Here is a 23656-nt window from a genome sequence, read left to right as displayed (position 1 = left end):
TTTTAAACTAAAACTACAAAATGATTTTAAGATTTTGGTGCTAGCAAATGTGTCCAGGTATTATTACATTGAAAAGAGATTTCAAAATGGTTTTTCTTCATGGATACTTAGTATTTGCTAAAACCATGGAGTTTGATATCAAAAGAGTTTTCAAAATGTCCCCATTACAACAATGAGATGTACAAGTTGTTATGTCAAAAGCGAACTTTGCAACTTTGTGGGGAGGGTGGCAAGGGGAGCGGGAGGGTTGGGGGGGGCAAGGAAGGAGGATGGGAAGGGGAAACAAAGGAGGAGGCTACAATGCTTGATAAGAAATGTACTCATTGTCTTGCCCATGTAATTGTAACCCCTCTGTACAGTATTTTCACAATAAAAATAAAGAAAAACTAAAAAAAAAGAGTTTTCAAAATGTAAATTAAAGAAAAAATCACTAAGGAGGTAAAATTTATATTAAATGTTAATTTTTAAAGAGCAAAAGGAAGATCCTAGATGGCAGACTAGAGACAAAGCAGTATCAGAGAAATAAAAAGGTTTAATTGAAAAATTGAGCTAGAAAGTGGACATCAGGCAAAGGCAAGTAGTCAGAGCCTACCACCAACAAAGAAACATCCCAATATATTATCTCAGAAACAGGAAACAAGTTGCAGACCAGCGCTCATCATCAGTATCCCTGATTTCAATAATGCATGTACATCCTCTACACACACACACACACACACACACACGCACACACACACACACACATGAATGTATGCAACATCTCAACCTCAACCTACTTACAAGCATCCACTCAAAATGAATCAAAGATCTTCCTGTAATATTTGAAACTTTAAAAGTTTCAAGTTTTGTAAATAATTGATAACAAATGCATAAGCAATTATTTTCTGAATGGCAGAAATGTGAGTTCATGACGATTATAACTATTTAACACATCCCTCCATATCCAAAGAAAGAATTAAACAACAGACAATCCGAATTTTGGGAATATATTTCTACTAGCTATTCCCCAAAGGCTTAATAAGAAAATACATAAGAGATCCAAAATTTAAATACTAAAATAATACAATTAATATATGAGTAAGTGAAGTGAAGGACACTGACCAGAGATCTACTCTGCCTCCTGCTCTCAGCCAGCTGCACATTCCACCACTTTTGAGGCAGCTCAAGCCTGCAGTTTTTTTAGAGTAGCCATGCTGGGATTGGGGCTGGGAGCTAAGGGAAGAAGAGGGTTGGCCACAGGAGGAAGGAGGCAGCAGGCCAGCTGGTTCCTTCAATGGCAGCCCTAATGGCAACCGGTTCTGGGGAGTGTAGGTAAGGTGCAGTGATTGGGACAGATCCCGCGGGGCCTAGCCTGAGGAAAAGGAGTAGCAAGTTCCTCCAAGGTGGACAAGGAGAAATATGACAACCAGTGGCTGAAGCATTTCAAGAACAAAGGCCACAACTTGGAGGTAAACTCAGGCCGTGTGGAAGGCCAGGGCAGAGGGCCTGGGGGCTGGGCGACGCCGGTGGCCTAGAGGCAACAGTGATGCTTCCTTCTATGGACGCACCAGGAAGTGTGTGAGGGAAGGCTCCTCCAAGGCCCTGGCCTAGCCCTGAACTGCCAGGAATGGCTGGCATTTTTGTTTTGTTTTGTTTTTGGGTCTGGTCGTGGGGCCTGAACTCTGGGCCTGGGCTCTGTCCCTCAGCTCTTCAGCTCAAGGCTAGCGCTCTACTACAGTGCCACTTCCAGCTTTTTTCTATTTGCTTATGTGGTGCTGAGGAGTTGAACCCAGCCTCAGGCATGCAAAGCAAGCACTGTACCACTGAGCCACCTTCCCAGCCCATGGCTGGCATGTTTGAAACAAAGTTTCTAATTTTTTTGAACCAAAGTTTCTAATTCCTCCCATGCTGACAATTCTTCTGCTACTCTCATTTCTCCTTGTTTCTTAATTCAACTCCTGTGACCTTTCGGTTCATGAGAAACAGCTGAAGAAATGTGAAGATGGCTTGAAGTCAGAGCTAACTTCCACTCCAGCTCAGAGGATCTAGTGAAGGACCTCCACCTGGGCCTCAGAATCAGGTATTAATTGACCTGTTTGGAATAGACAAACTTACTTTCTCAGGGAGAATCTGTCATTCCTTGACTTTCTCTAAAGAGATCTGATACTAGGGCACATTTCAGAGAATGTGCTTTCCCACCATCATCCATAGCCTTGTCATAAGGAACAGATTCAAAACTGAAAGTGGGCTCATTTCCCACAGGGCCAGTCAGAAGCCAGGAGATCACACTTTCTTTCTCATCATGATGTTCTGGTAGTAATAGAGTAGACAAAGTCTAAGATGTAGCTAAACTGAGCCTGAGCCTGAGGGGGATACAAAGAATTTCCCTCTTTTTGACTACAAGTGAGTTGTAGTCATGGCACCTTCCTTCATATTAGAAAATGCCCTAGGTGAATTATCTCACTGCCACTTTGCAGGAGGTTCAGTTTCCCCTAAGGAGAAGGGTTAAAGGGTGTGACCACCAGTTTGCTTTCTAGGCTGTTGTTTCTCCCACTCCTTCCCATACTGGGAATTCATTGCTTCTTTCAGGCACTCAACTACTTGTTCTGACTCCTAGTCAGGAATACTATTCTTTTGCTAGTCTCTTGCAATTGATTTAGAATAGGCCCAGGCTCTGCTCATGCCAAGAGGTAGATGCAAGAAGGTGACAAGAAGCTCAGATTTGTACCAAAGATCAATCATATAGCAATAAAATTTAACTGAAATTAGTAGTTGAATAATTTAGGGTTTGTAGCCACTAATTTTAGGTATTTATTTGTAACACAGATCTAGAATCATGGATTAGGAAGAGAATTGTGAAATAGATTCAATATAAGATGCAAAAGGCACCCCATAGACATAACAGAAGCTGAGAGTGTGAAGGAACTATTGGTACAGGTCCATCTAATATCTTAGAGTGTCCTTGGATAGCAGGCTGTTAGAATATCTAAAGGAGAAGGACTTCCCAGGCACGAGTGGTTCACACCTGTAATCCTAGCTACTCAGGAGGGTGAGATCTGAGCATTGTGATTCAAAGTCAGCCCAGGCAGAAAAAACTGCTGGAATCTTACCTCCAATAAACAATTCAGAAAAAGCCAGAAGTAGTGCTGTGCAAAAAGAGGCTCAGGGATAGTGCCCAGGCCCTGAGTTCAGGCTCCAGGAGCTGCAAAACAACAACAATGATCATAAAATAAAAGAAGGATTTAAAGATTTGTTATGGAATGAGGCTTATGTGTAATTGCTTAGGGAACCTAGGAGGAGACAATTTGGAACACAGTGATAAATACTCATTACCAATAAAGGATCCAAGGCAAATGCCAAATTCCTCTACTCAAAAACGTCCAAACTTATCTTTTCTTGTAATTGAGGAGAGGCTTCTTTTACAGGATTTCTTCTTATATAGGTAAAAGTCAGTTAATGAACCTCATCAGACTTTCCTGTCAAGATGTAATGCAGCTAACTCTATGGAACCTAATCAGGGCTAGGAAAGTACTGACATTTATACATTTGTCATAATTTTCCTTATAAATATATAACACTGTCAGGTCTAATGACAGACTTCCTATTTTAGAGTTGGAACATGCAACCTATTGAAGGAAATACACATGGATCTCTCAGAGCAATTTCTCTACCACAGAACCATTTCAGATTTCATCCTCATTACCCAAAGAGCAACACATGAAAGCGATGCCCATGGAGGTGGTTGTCTGGATTTTGAAGACTGTGATCTGCACATATATATTTATGAAAATATTATGTTTTTATACTAATGAATGTGTAAAATAGTATAGTAACAGATAAAGAATTGAACACCAAAGTGCACACACACACACTCAAATATAAGAATTTCTCTATATCCTTCCTATTTACCTATACAGACAGTACATGACTTTTTCTTGAATTGTCCTGCAAGTTCTTTATCTGACTCTGGTAGCTTCACATTCTCTGATCTCAAATTAGCCAGATGATATGTGTTCAACAACATTGCCTGGTACAGGCAAAAGTATCCACCTGACAGCCAGAGGAACTTGGATTTCAGAAATGCCATGAATAAATGTGAGGCATACCAGTAGTTTTGAAATTGAATAGATTACATATTTATTAGAAAGGCTGGAAGAAAACACTTCAGTGTAGGATGAAAGACTTGAAGAAAACTACAATTTAAATTATATATATAGCCAGCACCAGTGGCTCATGTCTGAAATCATGACTACTCAGGATGCTGAATCTAAGAGTCACAGTTCAAAGCCAGCCCAGGCAGAAATGTCCCCATGAGATTTTTATCTCCAAATAAACACTCAATAACTGAAAAGGGTACTGTGGCTCAAAGTTGTAGAGATCTAGGGGTGGGATGTAGCTCTGTTGCAAAACACTTGCTAGCAAGTGCAATGTCCTGGGTTTGATCTCCAGTACCAAAAAGAAAAGAAAAAATACAGTTAAAGCTGGGTGCTGGTGGCTCACACCTGTAATCCTAGCTAATAAGGAGTCTGAGATCTGAGGATAGTGGTTCAAAGCCAGCCTGGGCAGCAAATCAGTGAGACTCTTACCTCCAATAAACCAGCAGAGAACTGGAAGTGGCACTGTGGCTCAAGTGGTAGAGTGCTAGCCTTGAGCTCAAGAGCTGAGGGATAGTGTCCAGGCCCAGAGTTCAAGCCCTATGACCAACAAAGAAAATACAGTTAAAAAAAGTTGTAGAGAGCTAGCCTTGAGCAAAGAGCTCAGGCATAGTGCCCAAGCCCCAAGTTCAAGCTCCACAACCAACAATAAATAAAAATAATTAATAAATAAATTACATATAGTTTATTACAAACTCTGTACAGGGAAAATAGGATAGGACAAGTGGCAACAAATGACTACAAGTTACAAAGTGCCATGCCATTTTCTCACTCTGAGAAGATGAATGATTTATACCAAATTTCAAAACATACTGTAAGTTATACACAGGAAATGAAATAACCATGCATTTTACAGACAGTATTTTCAAATCAGTATCTTTTCATTTACACTAAAACACACTGCTTTCAAAATTGATTTGTTTTTGTTATTCCAACTCACTTACCAAGGAAGGAAAGGAAATGGAAATGGAAACATTCAAAACCAAAGAACCTCTGAATATACCAAGGCTCATGCCTGCTTGCTATTATTTCTTTGCTAGGAAATATAACAGGATGATATAGTCTACAGGTAAAGTAGAAGAACAAACTCTCCACTGAGGCTGCAGAATGACTGATGAGGATGGGTCATACAACCTTATCTAGGAAGTTTCACAAAGAGTTTGCTGTGGTAGGTTGAGTCTAGTAGATAAGTGTAGCCAATCTTAGAGAGGAAATTCATTGTAAAAGGCCATATAGAGATGAGGAGGATAACTTGAAGGTGAATATGTGATTAGAGGGCCTTGCTTTCTTGAAGATAGACGTTTTTCGAGTAGGTTTTATACTGTTGAAAATGAGACAGTTAAGGAAGGGATGCTTATTTTTTTTTAGGTCCAGGAATTAGAAATATTATAACATTATCTTTGAAAATTGATAGTAAAGTAAGTGTATTTACAATTTCTATTGCAACATATAGTTTTACCCAATAAATGGTTGTTTATTCTGAATGGGTTTAGAAATGAAACACCATAATATATTTGAACTCACAAAAATAATGACACACAACTTGCCATGCATGGAATTAAAAAATATGTAACAAGACTTATGTCTGAATTCCCAGCTGCTCGGGAGGCTGAGGTCTGAGGATAGCTGTTTGAAGCCAGCCCAGACAGAAAAAAAATGTGAGTCTCATACTACCAATTAGCCTCCAAAAAAAAAATAGTAGGAGATTGATGTGTGGATCAAGTGGTAGAGTACAAGACCTGAGCAATACGGCTCGGGGACAGCAACTGGGTCCTAGTTCAACCCTCAGTACTCATACAAAACAATAAATTATGTGACTAAGGCATGTGGTGCATATTAGAGTTCTCATTCCTTATGCCCTTCATAGTTTATATAACACAAAATTCAGTTTTGTACATGTATTAATTATAGTTACTATAGTAGTATCAATTATTATAAATATATTATATATAACTTATACATTATATAACATTGATGATATTATAATATATTCCTACATTATTCATAGTAATTATAGTAATATCAGTAAAATCGTATATGTTTTAGAAAAGGGAATAAATTTTCTTTGGTATAACGAGGAAGTAACAGTCACAAAAATTATTCCTCTTGGATTTTATATATATATATATATATGTATATATATATAATTATTTCTTTTGCATTCAAGATACTGAATGATAAAAGCAAGTTTTCATATGCACTGGTGTGTCATTGGCATGGGATTGTTCTCCTAAAGTCTTTACTCCAGGCAGAATAAACAGTGGAAGCTTGAATGATTGCCATTCAGGAATTTCTTTAGAAAATGAACCAATCTTGTTTTGATTATTAACAAATTTGTACCCAATACCCTTTTCATTTATAAAATATTTTCATTCTATAGCAATTTTATTGCCATTATAACTATAATTAGAAAGATAATGTGGATGCATCTGCTCCATATCTCTTAAAAGGTAATGTGACATTCACAGAATATCCAGATAAGCATGATGGAAAACTGGACTTGAATTCTAGGTCTGCAACTGGTCAGTCTTAGGTAATTGGGAAATTTGATTGGCATTGCCTGCCTAATTCTTTAGATAGATAGATAGATAGATAGATAGATAGATAGATAGATAGATAGATAGATAGATAGATAGATATAGATATAATGTAGTATTGAATAAAAAGCACAGAATCTTTTCTCAAGTATGTATATTTACATTTTGAAAAGGTAATTTAAAAAGTGTAGCCATTATTGTGTATTTCTTTGAAAAAACGAGTGCATTTCAGGAGTATTTTCACTTCAGCTTCTATAAGAAGATGGGAAATTGTATCTTTTGTATGTTTGCCATGTGGTATTACATGTGTTTTCAAAAATACATACACATTTTAAATAATGGTATTTATTTCATAGGTCACAAACTGAATAATTGGAGTGGATGACCCTAATGTCTTATTTCAGTTGCCTGAATCAGACCGAAAAGAGTCTAAATTTCCTAGTTATGAACATTTCTTCATGCAAACTTAACAACATAGAATGGATTATGAAGGTATAGCCTTCACATACCTCTAAAGCTTTTATATATCTTAGAGTAATATGCACCTACACTAGTCAGCACTCATGAAACACTGATATATTATAATTGTGTTCATATCAGAAATATACTTTAGCTTAAAGTAAAATGAGATGGGTTGTATACTCAACCAAAGAGCAATGATCACCCACTGCAATTTTTCTCAGTGGGTAAACTCTCCCATGTATTTTACTGACTTAACTTCTATTTTGTGCTTTACCATTATTGGAGAGGTCCCATTGTGTCTACATAACAATGCTGTAACAGCCTGAGCTGCCTTTCAGTTGTACCTCCATTGTTGTGATCATGGTCAACTCTGCAGCTGTGAGCACATATTTAGTGGACACTTGATCTTGTCAAGCCCTGATTTAAAATCCAGCTTTCGCTTCTCATTGTCACAGTGTTAAAGATACCACTCCTCTAGATTTATTTTTTATCTTCTTGTATTTCAGACACTGCCTTAGATGTTAGATTTTGAAGTAGAATTTTTGTACATTTTTATTGTAAAAATACTGTCCAGAGGGGTTACAATTAAATGAACAAGGTAATGAGTACATTTCCTATCGAGCATTGTTGCCTCCTCCTTTGTTTTTCCCCTACCATCTCTTCCCTCTCACCTCCACAACTACTCCCTCCTCCCTGCCAGTTTTAAAGTTTATTTTCAATGTAGTGTCTACATCTCATTGTTACAATGGGTCTACCTGTATCCCTATTTAAGCATTTATTTAACATCATCTTATATGGTCATATGTACATAGCTTTTGACCTTTTTGCTTGTCCTAGAAAGAATTAGAAATTTTACTTTGCATTTGATCTGTTGAGGTGTTAGTGATGCCTGATGAACTGCATATATAATAATGTTAATAATGCGATGTTCTGGCATATATTTGTTTAATTTTTACAATTGAGGATGTAAATACACATCACTTACAAAACTGTTTTCATGCACTTTGGTAATACTTTATTGTGAACTTTCTAAATGCCAGGCATGGCAGCACATATTCAAAATCCCATCACTTCTGTAGCTGAGACAAGGCTGGAAAGTTCCAAGCCACCAGGACTATATAGCAAAAAGAGCAAAAGAACCTTCCAAAGGTTTTATTACATACTTTTTACACTTAGCCATTATGACCACCATAATGGAACTCCACTTCTTCACTAATGATTCACAGGATTACTGCTGATGATTGGTATCTTGCCAGGTGCTCATATATGTTTGTGTATCTTCTTTGATAAAGTGTGTTTCCACAGTTTGTATTGAGGAGTTCAGAATATCAGGTCGGTCCATAACCACAACTCTGGAACATCACAGATGATGGGATACCTTGCCAAAGAACTGAGAAATCACAGAGAGGAATAGGAAAGTGGGACACCAGGGGACCCAAAGGCTCACCACCAGTTTTTGGTGGTCCTGCTTAACAAACTTTTTATCCAGTTTAATATAGGGGTGTGGCTAAAGGTATTTGCACAAACTAGGTCATCAATCTATCTTGTGGTTACAACCACTAACAAGAGGTATACTTTGTATACATAGTGACAATTAACTATCTTACTGTTAGGGAGCAGAAGGGAGGAATACATACTTTAGCCATAAAATATCTCATCTCATCTCCAAGATCTTACTATTTTAGTATCCTAACAGCTGTATTTTAAACACACTTAAGGTAGTAACTTATAGCTCTATCTTGCCTTGACGATTTGACCTTTCCAGGGTACATGTCTCAGCCTTTTGAGTCTTGTTTAAGATGGCTTTCTAATCTTTTATCTCTTTCCAGATCTCACAGCTCAGCTCTAGAATCCCTCACAAGTACTCTTACAGTTGTATATTTTTGGAAAGGATTTTTTTCTAGGATAGGCTTCACTTTTTAAACTCTTAAGATTCCTTTTCTCTCCCTGTTCCTGTATCTCCCCCTTTGTGTGTGTGTTTGTGTGTAGGTTGTGAGTGTGTGTGTGGGGTGTAGTAATGAGATTTGACTTTGAGCCCTTGAACCCTTGGTGTTTACACTCATGCCTGATGCTTTACCATGTGAGCCAATGTTCCACTAGGCCTTTGACTGATCAATGGAACATCAATGTCTCATGGATTTGGCTACCCCAGCAAGCTGTGAGCCATGATCCTCCAATCTCAACCTCCTGGCCTTTTAGGAATAGGGATGAGCCACTGGCATCCAGATCTATTGCCAAGTGATTTTTGGTTTTGTATTGCTGTTGTTGTGTTCATCCAAAATCTGTAAGGAAAATAAATCATTTATCATCAGGACTATTCACATAAAATGTGCAGTGTTGAAAGATTAATTATGTTTGACATCCTGTATGATTTTTATCAGTTTACAGATACAGTATGTAATTTGAATTTTTGAATTCTATTGTTGGAAACAGTTGAGTCACATATATAATTTGATTGTTCTTGATTTGGTTTTATAATGTGTTATTTCAGAACAGAGTGTATTAAGGCTTAATTTTGCACTACTGAAACAAGACTTTTATGATTATTCAATGTCTTGTAAATTATAAGTTAATCATTTCTTGGCATCATGTGAGTGCCCGGTAGTTTCCTGTAGTCTTTCCAAGTGTTTTAGGACACAATGCCAGACACTTTTCTGAAAACATTTGAATTTACTGTTCTGACAAATATGTAAGATTGTACTTTATAATTCTCCTGGGATTTTCACTGTACTTCTCTGTACTCTCCAGTGATAAATTCATGTGACAGTTATGTTGATATTCTCCCGTGTTACATTCATCATTGCAACTTGGGAACTACTAGTATGCACTCCTGTACTTCAGTCCATTCACGCCTTGGCCTGCACCACTCTCACAGCAGAGAGCCATAGATTGGGAATATTTTCTTCGCTGTTTATCTTGGACATCTGTCTTTACTTTCTAGCAATGTATTAATTTAATTCACTCTCTAAAGTCTAAGAATGCCTTGAAAATGATTACTGTATTTCCATGGGTTTTTTCTTGTTATTTGGCTTCAGGGAAGAACTTAGGTCAAGCAGATTGCAAACAAGCCTCAATAAATGTTATTCATTAGATAATGTTAACTTCATGGTCTGACTGCCTCCTTCCTTTTCATTGTTTATTTTTCAATGTAGCCGTTTCTTGTAGAAAATATTTCTGTGCCTACTTAATATTAATTCCTACTGTAAGCAGTAATTAATTTTATTCCAACATCAATTCACAGTACCCTGTGAGTTTCTTCAGGATATTGTTTTAGGGTACTTCACATTCTTGGCTATCTTTTAACCATCAATGCATCCAATGATAAAGGCATATTGCTTAAATCATCATTTTGATCACTGAAAAGGAAACCATACTGCAATCTCAGTATATGGCAAACAATTTTCTGGTTTAAAGTTATTTTAGATTAAAATTGATGCTGCAAGAATGAACATTCTGTGTATAATTTAATATATTTTCCTATTTATTTTGTTTTAGTATAGGTTCCAATATAGAAGTATAAAGTTAAAGCATTGCTATTGCTTAGTTTAGATTAATATTTCCAAAAAGTTCAAGAAAATTTTCTATTTATTCACAATTTTCAGTCAACAGAGTGTCCATTATGACCAACGGAGAGAGTTTAAAATTGTTGTGTTCCTTAAAGTAGTTGCTGGGTAATCAAATCCAGTGCTTCATGTGTCAGTCTACTGTGTGCCTATGAGCCTGACGTGGCCTGTTGTTTTATTCTCACTCAATTAGAATAAAGAAAAATTTCAGTAGGAAGAAATCATTATTTGGTTAGTTTATCCAATATCTCTCTCACATATACAGAAATATAATTAATTCTACACTGGCTGAAAATGGTATTCTTGCATTATTTTTATTAGTAGTTGCTGTTTTTTTTATAGCCTCTCCCTTCCCACTCGAAGTCCTGCCTCTATCCTATCCCCTCTCACAAGTTCAACTTGACCCACTTCCAGTCAGCCCCTCTTTCGAAACCCTGTCCTGCTGCACCTGAAATCCCACCCCCAATTAACCTACACCCTAGTAGCCCTGCTATAAACTTTCAAAGCCCTGTTTGCAACCAGCCTCCTTCCTCAAGTCCCTGCTCTGCTACTTGGAAATCCCTCTTCCACTCCATCTACTCTCTTCTCTGCCCCAAAGAAACATATCGCCTCCCTCAATACCCAACTTGTTCCACCCAGACCCTCACCTCCATCCAGCTCCTCCCTTGAATCCCCACCCTTATCTCTGGATGCCCTGCCCCTAACTAACCTAGTCCCTCCAACCCCACCCTTCCCTTTCACCCTACTCTCAACCAGCCTTCTCCCTCAAGCTCCTTAGAGGCTCCAGGGAACATTTCTCCCCTTTGCCCTTCCCCCACCCCATAACTAGTCTACTCCTACAGCCCAGACAACCCATTCAAAGCCCTTCCCTGAACTACACTCCTCCCATGAAGCCCTGTCCTGCTACATCAAAATCCATCCGCCACCCTATATTTGCCCTTGAAGCCCTGCCTTGTTTCACTGGAAGCTACTGGCACAGCCCACCTCATCCTTGGAAAGCACTTCACCAGGTACTTCCCTACCTCCCCATCTTAAGTCCTGCCCTTCTCCCCCAATAATCCAACCCTCAGCTGAGCTCCTCATCCAACCCCTAGTTGGGGTTCTCTGTGGAATCCACACTCCACTCCACAGGATACCCTGCATATAATTATCCTAAACCCTTGTAGCCCTACCACCTTCTGAAAGCCCCACCTCCAACTAGCCTCATAGCTCCAAGCCCTGCCCTTCTCCACCAGAAAATCCCACCATCCTTGCTCGTTCTGGAAGGCCACATTGTTCCACTGGAAACCATTCCACCAGTTGGCCTCCTTCTGGAATGCTTACCAGGCTTGACTGGAAGCACCTGTCCATCCCTATTCTCTTCTTTGAAGGTTTGCCTTGCCCTACTGGAAACCCTGCCCACAGTAGGCTTGCTCCTTAGATATCCTGCCTCCTAACACTGAAGTCCCCAATCAATCTTACTCCATCTCTCCAAGTCTTGGCTGGCTTCACCGAAAACCCCACCCTAACTAGTCCTTTGGATCCTCAAAGCCCTGTCCTGACAAGGCTCATTCGTCCATTGCTGCCCCCTCCTGCTCTGCCAGAAATCCTTCCATCTTACCACATGCCAAAAAGTATGGGGTTTTCCACCCCAGAAATGCTGTCCTTTACTAGCCCAGTCCTTCATAACACTGACTTCCCTCTCAAAGCCACACCCCTCAATAAACCTCTCCCCATCAGCCCAGCCTTCCTCCACCAGAAAGCCTGCCTTCCACCAGCCTCTTCCCTCAAATTTCCCACCCTGCTCCACGGGAAATCCCATTCTACCTAACCCATGGAGGCCCACAGCGCTCCACCAGTAACCCCTCCTCTAAGTAAACTCTGTGAGAGCTTGAGGGGCCGGGAAGTCCTGCCCCATGCTGATTCCATCTTCATGCATGCCAGGCCACTTGGGGAAGAGGGGTCAAAGGGTGGCTTGGGGGACAGGCCACCAGATATAGCAAGAGGGGTTTCTGGGGAGGGGATGGAAAGAAGGAGATGCCGCAAGAGACACATGACAAGAGACATGGCTCCTGGAGCAGAGCAGTGCCCGGCTCTCCTCAGGCTTGATGGCCTGAGGAAGCTGGATCAAGGAGAGGTCTGGGAAATCCCAGGCTGTCAGAGAAGGCTGGAGAAGTCTGGGCAGGCAGGGAGACCTGGGGAAGCCCTAGCCAGCTGAGAGGACTGCACAGAGCTGAGAGGACTGTGAGGAGCAGGGAGGCCTGCAGAGAGCTGAGAGTCCTGTGAAATGCGGAGAGGACTACAGAGAGCACAGAGGCTTGTGAAGAGGTGGAGAGGCAGAGAGGCTTGCAAAGAGGCCAATGGAGAGTGGAGAGGCAAGGCTTGCAAGGAGGAGGAAAAAGGAAAACAACTTGCCCCCTGGAGGTTGCAGTTGCTCCTAATTCTAGTAACCTAGGACAGGGTTGCAGACACATTAGTAAAACACCTTTGACATCTTTAACTGTGCTTATGTGTATTTTCTCGCTCACAGGTCATTACATCTCCTCGCTTGCAGCCCCATTCTTCTCTTAGGACTGCAAACAACATCTTCCCCGGTAACCCTGCCATTTTCTACTGAACATGGGGCTATCTCTGAGCCTCCTTCCTAAAGCCTTGTCCTGTTCCACTGGAAACCCCACCCCTACAAATCCAATACTTCCTACCCCCTCCCAAATGTCTCAAAGCCCTACCCAGACTGGCCTCCATTCTCAAAACCCTGCCCTGCTCCACCACAGAGGCTGTGGCAAAGCAAGCTCCTTCCTGGAAAACTCGAGAGGTTGACTGGAAACCCCAAACCACCTCAAACACGAAGGTCTTATCTAGTAACTGTTTTATTCCAAATGTGATTTTAAGTTGGTATACAATTCATATTACTCAACACGATAAAACAGTTTTACAAAAAGGGAACATCCAAGTGTGATAGCTATTAGATGCCTTAGTCTAGTTTGGGGTTATGGTACCAGACAGATCCATATTGTGTGAAGGAATTACCTTTTATTGTAAAGCTTTCTTTGCAAGTATTATTAATGTTTCATAAGTGATCATTTTATTTCTAGAAAATTTATGCACATTTGTGCCCATTAACTTTAAGAATATTAGTTATTTTGGTTGAGGAAAGAGTATTAGTGTACAAAATCTGACTTTCAACTCATCTGTCTAATGAATAATTTCAGAGTTCCTTTCCATACTATGTACTGGAGTTTTAATAACAGAACTTCTCTAAATTCCAGAATGAACTTTCAGATTCTTCCTTCCACTAAGGTTCCCTTTGGGAAAAAAATGAATTGGGATTATACAGGTAAAATGTTAGAAATAAAAATGTATAATTATATAATTATATAGTTATATAATAACAGGTGAAGAACCACCCAATGTGCCTTTTATTTTCTAACAAAAGGAACTTAAGGATATTTAACTATAGACTTTCTGAAGGCTAGAAGACAAAAATATACGATATGACCTGTGTATTTCTGAAAACAAAACCAAAATAAGGAAAGACAATAATGAAGCAGAAGGGAATCAGGAACTTTGTATGTGTGATATATAACTGGAGATTGTAAGAAATACAATGAATCAGGTAAAAATACCTTTGGTCAAAATGTCTGTTTCATTGTAAATCTTACTTTTGTTAACCTCTGACTGAATATTTGTTTCAGCAGTGATATGCCCAGGAGCTGTGTGGTTAGGCAGTTTCATCATTGCAAGATCATCAGAATGACTGTCTCCCACACACTTTACCATACCTCCTAGATATGCAATCCTGTTGGTCCAACACTTTAAGCCCGACCTGTGTTTTATCAAAGTTCTGTATATGTATGTTATTGGTTTATTTAGGCTTTATTTTTATTTATTTAGATGTCTTCTGGTCCAGGAGGAGGCATCAATAACAGTTCGTTGGTGGTGAACACATGTATGTATCCTTGGCTGAAATCTGCTCTTGTTTTATCTAGTCTGCTCCTAGAAATAAATGATGACAATTATATCTAACATGGTATAGTGTCACTATTAACATCTATCACATGCTGACTATATGTTTTTTATATTTCTTTTTACCACTCTCTTTCTCTTTCTCCCTTCTTCCTTCCTTTCTTCCCTCCTTCCTTCTTTCCTTTGTTCCTATCCTCCTTCCCTCCTTCCTTATCTCCATTCCTTCCTTCCTTCCTTCCTTCTTCCTTTCTTTCTTTTCCTTCCTTCCTTCTTTCCTTTCTTTCTTTCTTTCTTTCTTTCTTTCTTTCTTTCTTTCTTTCTTTCTTTCTTTCTTTCTTTCTTTCTTTCTCTCTTTCTCTCTTTCTCTCTTTCTCTCTTTCTTTTTTTCTTTCTTTCTTTCTTTCTTTCTCTTTTAATTTTAATTTAGATATTTTGTTTGTTAGACAGGCATTCTACAAATAAGGACACATCAACAATCTTTTTCATTTACTAACTTTGCTCATACATTATCAGTTTTGTTGATGGCAAAACAGAGACTAGGCTAAGCTCATTCTTACCTTGGTCAGCCAAGTAGCTGGGATCACAAATGCATTCCAACCTGCCTGGCTTTAGGGAGATATCGAAATCTTATTACCTCCCTTCCCAGACTGATTCTGAATTGTGATCCTCTCAAATTCTACTTCTTCAGTTAATGATGTGACCTTCAATAGCCTGCCCTCTCTATAGGTGATCCAAATGAATGATTAAAGCAATAATAGTCTCTTTTTGCCAGTCTTGGGGCTTGAACTCTGGGTCTAGTCAATGTCTCTAGGCTGTTTTGGCTTGACACTTGATCCACAGTGACACTTCAGGTATTTTTCTGTGATTAATTTTGGAGATAAGAGTCACACAGACTTTCCTGCCCATGCTGGCTTTGAACCATGATCCTGGCATCTCTGCACCCCAAGTAACTCGGATTACAGGTGCAAACCACAGTTGCATGCCTGCAATTTGAGTTTAATCACTGGCATAAATAATAAAATAGTTTTTATGTTAAAATATAGGGTAAGATTGAAAATATAATTACACTAGTCAGATATTTTAGAAAGTATTTTTGTTTCACATTAGTAACTCATCTTTACCCCAATTAAGGGATTATTTTTCTGTTTGTCATCTTGTATGTCATTTGGAAAATTAAACTTCATGTCTTCCAAGTGGGATAAAGGATTATGAATGGCCTTATGTACCAGCTCACATCTATGATCACTATCAGAAATCAGAGATCAAGAGTATCACACTTTGGACATAATCTGGACAAAAGTTTACAAGTCCCAATCTGCACAAATCAGTGAAGCATGGTGACTCATGCCATTAATCTCAGCAACACAAGAGGCATAGGTAGGACTATCATGGTCCATGCATTGTCCACACAACAAAGAGATTTTAAGATAACCTAAAAGCACAAAAGGCAAGAGGTACCAAAAGATTAGAGTTATAAACAATAAATACATGTAAAATTAAATGCATATTTAAAATCATTAAGTTTAATTGGAAATTTGATTTCATACCTATTTCTTCACATTTTTGTTATTTATGGGGCTGAATTCTGGGCCTAGGTGCTATCCCCCAGCTCTTCAGCTCAAGGCACCTGCTCTACCTCTTGAGCCACAGCACCACTTTCTTTTTTTTCTGCTTATGTGGTGCTAAGGAATCGAACCCAGGGCTTCATGCATGCAAGGCAAGTACTCCACCACTGAACCACCTTCCCAGCCCCTATTTCTACACCTTTTATGTTTTCATTAGTTTGCCTTTCTGCTCTTGATTTCACTTCCACATATGATTACTCGATTCCTGGTGTTTATTTTATTGGACTATAAGTTTTTCTAATAAATTATATCATTTAATTTCTAATATGAATCTATCATATTTCACTTCTTAAAATTATGTACACCAAGTTTACCCAATTGTCTATTGTCTATTTATAGATTAATGCTGTCTTCCTCAGGTGAAAGAAAACATACATTCTTAGTTTCTCTTGGCTTAATCTAGTTTTCACCAGGTCCTACCATTTCCTTAAAATGATGCAATATCATCATTTCTAATAGATAAGTAAAATTCCATTGTGTATATATTCCACCTTATCCTGGTTTATTTTTCAATTGAGTGAAAATGTCTAAATGTCATTTCTTGTATTTGGTGTGATCCATCTCTCAATGTAGCATTTAAATTTGCATAACTTTTGTCTTTTTGTGTTTCCATGTGTTTTATGTTTTGCTTTTGATTTTTATTCTTTATGCCATTTCTGGCATTTGCATTAAGGGACTTGCACTCTCCTTTGACATTTTGCACTCAAAGCTGGCATTCTACTACTTGAGCCACAGTTCCGTTTCTGGATTATTGCTGGTTAAGTGGAGATGAGAGTCTTATGAACTTTCTGTCCAGCCTTGCTTCACACATCAGTTCTCAGATATGCACATTCAGAATATCTAAGACTATACACAAATGTCAGCCTCACCAGGGAGATTCTCTGTGTTTTACCTTATTCCTGTTATTTTACTGATATTAAGTAAATGGCAGCAACTTTTTATCATTTCCCTAATATTGTGCATGCAATCTATTCTGTAACAAAAAGTGCCTTTATTCATTCCTTGGCCTGATGGCTTACATTTTTATATATGTCATTATATAAATCATTAGTTCAATATGATACATAAATCTGCTTTTTTTTATTTCTGTCAGTTGTGGAGCCTGAACTCTGGGCCTGTGCACTATCCCTGATCTCTTCAGCAAAAGGCTAGCACTCTACCACTTGAGTCACAGCACCACTTCTGGCTTTTTCTGCTTATGTGGTGGTAGGGAATCGAACTCATGGCCTCATGCATGCAAGGCAAGCATTCTACCACTGAGCCACCTTCCCAGCCCCTACCTACCTACTTTGCATCGGTGGCTCAGGTCTGTATTACTAGCTACTCAAGAAGCTGAGATCTGAGGATCACAGTTCCAAGCCAGCCCAGTCAGAAAAGTCCATGAGACTCTTATCTCCAATAAACCACTCAGAAAACCAGAAGTGGCCCAGTTGCTCAAGTGGTAGAGTGCTAACCTTGAGCTGAAAAGCTGAAGGACAGTGTTCAGGCCCAGAGTTTAAGCCCCATGACTGACAAAAAAGTGGCCCACCATTGTAGAAAACTTTTCTAGAAGGACTTTTTTTTGGGGGGGGAGGTGCTAGTCCTAGAGCTTGAACTCAATGAACATAACATCTGGGCACTGTCTTGGAGCTGGTTTTGCTCAAAGTTACTAACCTACCACTTGAGCTACAGCTCTCTTTCCAGCTTTTTGGTGGTTAATTGGAGATAGGAATCTCATGGAATTTCCTGCTTGGACTGGCTTTGAATTGCAGTCCTCAAATCACAGCCTCCAAGGATTATAGGTGTAAGCCACCAGTGCCTGGCTTAGAAGGACTTCTTAAGAACTAAAAATAACATGAAGGCCTATGAACAGTGATTTCCTTTATTGGAATTCCAGGGTCTGAAAACCCCCAGACTTCTGCGTTCAGCTGTTTGTGAGTGCCCAGACCCCACACTGGTCACACATTAGTCAGACAGATGTGTGGAAAATGAGTCAAAGAAACTGGGCCTCCCTTTCCATAGCTCTTTTGAGATATAGTGGTCATTTTGCCTCTCTCATGAGAGTCTCATTAAGTCTGGTTCTTCAGATAGATAAGCCACTGTATAGAGAGCAAATTTCTTCTTAACTTTCATTTTATAGATGAGATTGCTACAAATTGGGAGGACCTCTATCACTACTACCTCATGTGTTCCCAGTGGGTAGTGGGTGCTATTCCTGGTCCCACTTTTAATTGACATGCTTTGTATATGAGGAAACTCCTATATAAATGTGGCTTTACTTGCTGGATTCTGGAGAAGCTTAGGAACAGGAAATTGTTTTGATTGTCATTCTGTACACAGGGTTTACTGTTCATCTGAAGACCTTGGAGAAGATGATCCTATTGGCTGGTTTGAGCTAGAAGAAGAGTGGGATGAAATAGATGTCCAACTGCAGCAGTGCCGAGTTGCCAAAGTAAGCATTAGTGAGCACAACCCTCGCATGTTCTACTCCTACCCTCTTCTTATTGTGTATACTCTGTGCTAATTGTAGGCCAGCCCTAAGTCAAAACAGAACCTCAGAGGTGGAATAATTCTCAAGGAGTCCCTTGAGAATGTAGTGGGAGAGACAGATATAATATGGCTGTGATAAAGGGATATTCAGGGGCAGTTGGAACCCACAGGAAGAAGATTCAAAACAGCCTTGAATGCACTAGGAAAGATGGTGTGGAGTAAATGGCTAGAAGTTAAGCCATCATCCTTGACTTGATTGAGATGTGTGGAAGAGTTCATCTTAGGCTGAGAAGCAAGTACACAGGCATATGTGCAAGAGATGTGTTTGCCTGGCAGTGAAAGAGACTGTCAAAGAGCTATCTGGCCACTTAATTCTTTTTAACTTCAAGTATCAATCTGAGGCTGAGACTTCAATAAGAGAATTAAGAACTATCTTCAAGGCTTTTTATGCAGTAAAATACTAGATTTGGAAAAGCCGTTAACGAAGGAACTTTTAAATAAAAAGCAATTTGTACAAAAATTGGGCTTTTAAATAGTCACAGTGGCTCATGCCTACAATGTTAGAAACTTGGGAAGGCTGAGATTGGGAGGATCACAGATGAAGATCAGCCTAGGCAAAATAAAGTTGACAAGATTTCATCTTGAGCAATAAAAAGCATCCTATATATACATTTTTCTAATTTGGGAAGGCGAAGGGAAAAAAACAAAATCCTTAAATAGAGATACAGGTTGACCAATTGTAACAATGAAATATACAAGATGAACTTTACAACCCCATGCAGGGGAGTGGGTGAATGGTAGGGGAAAATCAAAGAAGGGGATAACAATTCGATAAGAATGGTAATCATTACTTTTCTCATGTTACTGTAACCCCTCTGTACAGTATCTTTATATTATATATATATATATATATATATATTTTTTTTTAAAAAGACAGTATGTTGGAAATGAACTTTTAGACTTGGTCCGGGGAATTCAAGGGGCCAAGGGAAAGTGGGAGAAAAATGAGGGAGGGGGTAAAAATGTTCAACAAAAATGTACTCATTACCATATATATCTATATATCTGCAACCCCTCTGTATATTACCTTGCCAATAAAAGTAAATTAAAAAAAAATCTGGGCACCATAGTGCATACCTGTCATCCTAGCTGTGCGGGATTTGCAAATAAGTGAATTTTGGTATTGGCTAACTTGGGCAAAAGATGAGACTATAAAATATAAAAATTAGAAGAAAAAGATTGAGGTGTTTCTTTCTTGAGAAAAGAGCAAAGATAATTTATTGGAAAAAAAAGAGACAGTATAAAATAAATGTCAACTGGGCAATCATATGCAAAAGATTAAAAAAAAAAAGAAAATCTAGACCCAGATCTTATATACTTTATAACTCATAGCTCAAATTGATTATGACCTAAATATGAAACCTAAATCTAAAACTTTAAAAACATTTTTGTTGTTATTATAAAGGTGGTGTACAGGTGGGGGTACTGTTTCATAAGATGGATAATAGTACATTTCTTCCTGGACAGTCCTTTGTTCTCTCATAGTTTTTCCCTTCTGTACCCACCCAAAAGCTGTATGTATAGTTCATTTTCAACATGGTTTCTACTGTGTACCACTGCTGCATTGGTTCACTCCATGTCTCTCCATATTCTTTCCCGATCGACAGACCTGTTGGAACCATCTCTTCACTGTGATGGTAATTATTTACTGAAAGTGTGGATTCTTTCACTGAAGTCGATTACGATGAGATTTGTTACTTTTTATTTGTTCTGAATATTTCAATTTGAGTTTCCCAAATGTTTGTTGATAGATTTCTAAAACCTTTGTGCAAAATAGCTATCAAAGGACATGACCCTGTGCTCATTTCCAATCTGTATTGTATAAGCTTTTGTCTCACAAGTCACAGTTTAGTCTCCAGCTTTATGACTTGCCTACAAACAAATTATGAGAAAATTTTAAACAAATGCATAAGTAAAGTTGGCCAGGCGCTGGCGGCTCACTCCTGTAATCCTAGCTACTGAGGAGGTTGAGATCTGAGGATCGCAGTTCAAAGCCAGCCCAGGCAGGAAAGGCCATGAGACTTTTATCTCCAATAAACCACCACAAAACTGGAAGTGGCACGGTGGCTCAAGTGGTAGAGCACTAGCCTTTAGATGAAGAGCAGAGGGACAGTGCCCAGGCCCAGAGTTCAAGCCCCATGACAGACAAAAAAGAAAGAGGAGGAGGGCTGGGAAGGTGGCTCAGTGGTAGAGTGCTTTCCTTGCATGCATGAGGCCCTGGTTTCAATTCCTCAGCACCTCATAAGCAGAAAAAGCCAGAAGTGGCACTGTGGCTCAAGTGGCAGAATGCTAGTCTTGAGTTGAAGAGCTGAGGGACAGCACCCAGGCCGAGAGTTCAGGCCCCATGACTGCCAAAAAAAATAGTTGATAGTTGTCTCACCCCCAAGTGTACTCATTACTTACCTTCAATGATGATAAGCTTATCTTGTTTCATCTATAATATACCTCACCTACTCTTCTTCCTCCTTCCCAGTATTATTTTAGAGAAAGTATATGACCATTTTATTCATCAATACTTCAAAATATACCTGTAAAACAATATTACTAAGTTTTGTTTCTCCAGTTTTTTTTTTATTGCTCAGTTTTTAGATACTGTCATGTTACTCAGACTAAGTACTGGAGTAGAAGGGTGCTTTAAGTATTTACAAGTACTCTGTTAGCAAATGGAATATTGTCCCAATTCTTTGCATTCACCAGGTAGCTGATAAACTAATTTTTACTTCATCCTACACAAAAAAGTAGAGGGCACATGGCTTCTTGAATAACACTAGTGACTATTAATAGACCAACCCTGTGTCCTTTGTTTTTATCATCCCTTCAGAATGCTATGGTGAAGGTTTTGTTTTCCTTCTTATGCTAATGAATTGAACTTCACTAATATTTTACCTGACTAAGCCATTCTTTGTCCAGCATCCTTCTGTTCATGTGACCCACGCCCCTGTCTCCCTTACTGTCTCTGTCATGTTGGGTCTTCTTTTTTTTTTTTTTTTTTCTTTTGTTGGTTGTGGGTCCTGAACTCTGGGCCTAGGCACTGTCCCTCAGCTCTTCAGATCAAGGCTAGCGCTCTACCACTTGAGCCACATCCATTTCCAGCTTTTTCTGTGTATTGGTGCTGAGGAATTGAACCCAGGGCCTCATGCATACAAGGGAAGCACTCTACTCCCACTGAGCCACCTTCCTAGCCTTCATGTTGGGTCTTCTTGAACCTTCCATCAAATGCCTTGCACAGCATTAACTATTTGGTACATTTATTTTAAAACAGTAAGTTTCTTCAAAATTAACTGATTAACCCTGTCTGGAGGCCTGAATCCTATGTTTGTAAGCATAGTCTGTAAATCTACATTATAAAGGGAAATCTTTAACATTGTTTAAGCAACAGAAAGCTCACAAAAAAATTCTCTATCCCTGCCTTTGTCTCTTCCTCTGAAAGTGCATATCTTTTAGAAGTCAGCTTCTTCAACTATTGGGTCAAACCTTCCAGAAGGAAAACTTGCAGATATTACTTTTGGGCATAAACTAAACTTATCTGCCAGTTTTGTTTAAGTAGTAGGTTCTTCCCTCTCCTGATACTGGACAAGGGTTTAGTTCACTGCCACAAAGTGGTCTGCTGAATCTGCTCTCCTCATACTTGGGACAAGTATGTGATGTTATTTCATGGTACCATATGTCTGTGGAGTGTCATGAAGTAAATTTTCTAAATGTCCTTTTCTTGGCTTTCTAGAAGAATATCACTGAGAAAGATCATAAGCAGTCCCTGCAGCTCACATTCCATTCACTGTGCACATATTTTAGGTAAGTTTGATTCTCTTCGATTATTGAATAATTCTAACCTCTGTAGTTATTTTTCTATAATTAGTCCTTCCTTCTGTGCTTTTGGAGTAGTGCTTCTCCTACCCAGAATTTAGAGAGATTCTCGAGTTCCTACTAGGCATGAGAATGACTAAAATAGTGATAGACTGATACTTTTCTCAAAACCTTAATCCAAGGCCCTTATAAGACAAGGTAGTATTGAACCCAGTGAAAACTTCTTCAGACCTTCAGTCTCTAATTAAATATCAAAGACAAAAACTAAAACCAAAAGAGTTTGGGGTCCTCAGTCTTCCATTACAACAACTGAAAATGCAGAGTAGTAATGTGTAGAAAGAAACATTCCAGGAAGAGAGTATATGGAGACTTACAGTCACATCAGAAAAGCAGATGGGACTGTAGAGTTCCTTAATGGAGGCACAGACTCTTGAAGGAGGGAGGGAACTGAGCATCTGCTTACAAGATGGACTATCTGGTCTGGATGACAGATTTAGGGCTATTTGTATAAAATGCTTTCAGAATCAGTTAACGAAGATGATGATAGGTCCTGGAGGTGTTGCATGAAGAACATTTGAAGATACAGGGATTGTTAGCCTGGATTGTTGAGTTACCAGTCATGATATCAGATATATTGAACACTGATATCAAGGTAATTTATGTGTCTGTGCTTTTGGAAGGATATATGGACAGACCGTGGCATAGTCCTAGTTGTAACTACCATTTCTCTTCCTGACCCAGACCCCTATTTCATAGAACTGATGCTGACATCTCTCTGTGTTCTTTATTTGAACCTGACCAGGAAAAGCCTCTTCCTACAAACAGGTGTGAGTTTGTGTCCTTTCAGTGATAAAGATCCAGGTGGCCTTCTACTTATACCTGAGAAAAGTGACCTTGCTGGCATGAACACTGGTGAAGTCCTAGCTATCATGAATACCCTCCTTTGTGTGGCTGCTCGAGAGGTACATCCTGTTTTCTTCTCCATTCTTTACCTCATGCTTCTTTAAGAGTATTTGATAAGACAGTTACTGTAGGGTTTTTTTGGAGGGTGGGTGGGA

The 23656-nt window shown here is 39.1% G+C and overlaps 1 protein-coding gene across 1 annotated transcript; it reads left to right on the top strand.

Moving 5' to 3' along the window:
- Nucleotides 1-5741: 5741 nt before the first annotated feature.
- Nucleotides 5742-23605, top strand: LOC138807621 (zinc finger ZZ-type and EF-hand domain-containing protein 1-like). Its single transcript, XM_069993406.1, has 5 exons — nucleotides 5742-5791; nucleotides 14569-14623; nucleotides 18585-18696; nucleotides 22516-22586; nucleotides 23446-23605. Coding segments are annotated over exons 2-5 (345 nt in total). The 5' UTR covers nucleotides 5742-5791; nucleotides 14569-14621.
- The last annotated feature ends 51 nt before the right edge of the window (nucleotides 23606-23656 follow it).

Source organism: Dipodomys merriami, unplaced genomic scaffold, assembly GCF_024711535.1.
Source record: "Dipodomys merriami isolate MVZ:Mamm:240054 unplaced genomic scaffold, mDipMer1.0.p SCAF_1017, whole genome shotgun sequence".
Classification (NCBI taxonomy): domain Eukaryota; kingdom Metazoa; phylum Chordata; class Mammalia; order Rodentia; family Heteromyidae; genus Dipodomys; species Dipodomys merriami.
This window is presented reverse-complemented; position numbering and strand designations above follow the sequence as displayed.

Coding starts and splice junctions, on each gene's coding strand:
- LOC138807621 (XM_069993406.1), top strand. Junction 18,697..22,515: donor AGCAGTGCCGAGTTGCCAAA/GTAAGCATTAGT, acceptor TTGGCTTTCTAG/AAGAATATCACTGAGAAAGA. Junction 22,587..23,445: donor TCACTGTGCACATATTTTAG/GTAAGTTTGATT, acceptor GTGTCCTTTCAG/TGATAAAGATCCAGGTGGCC.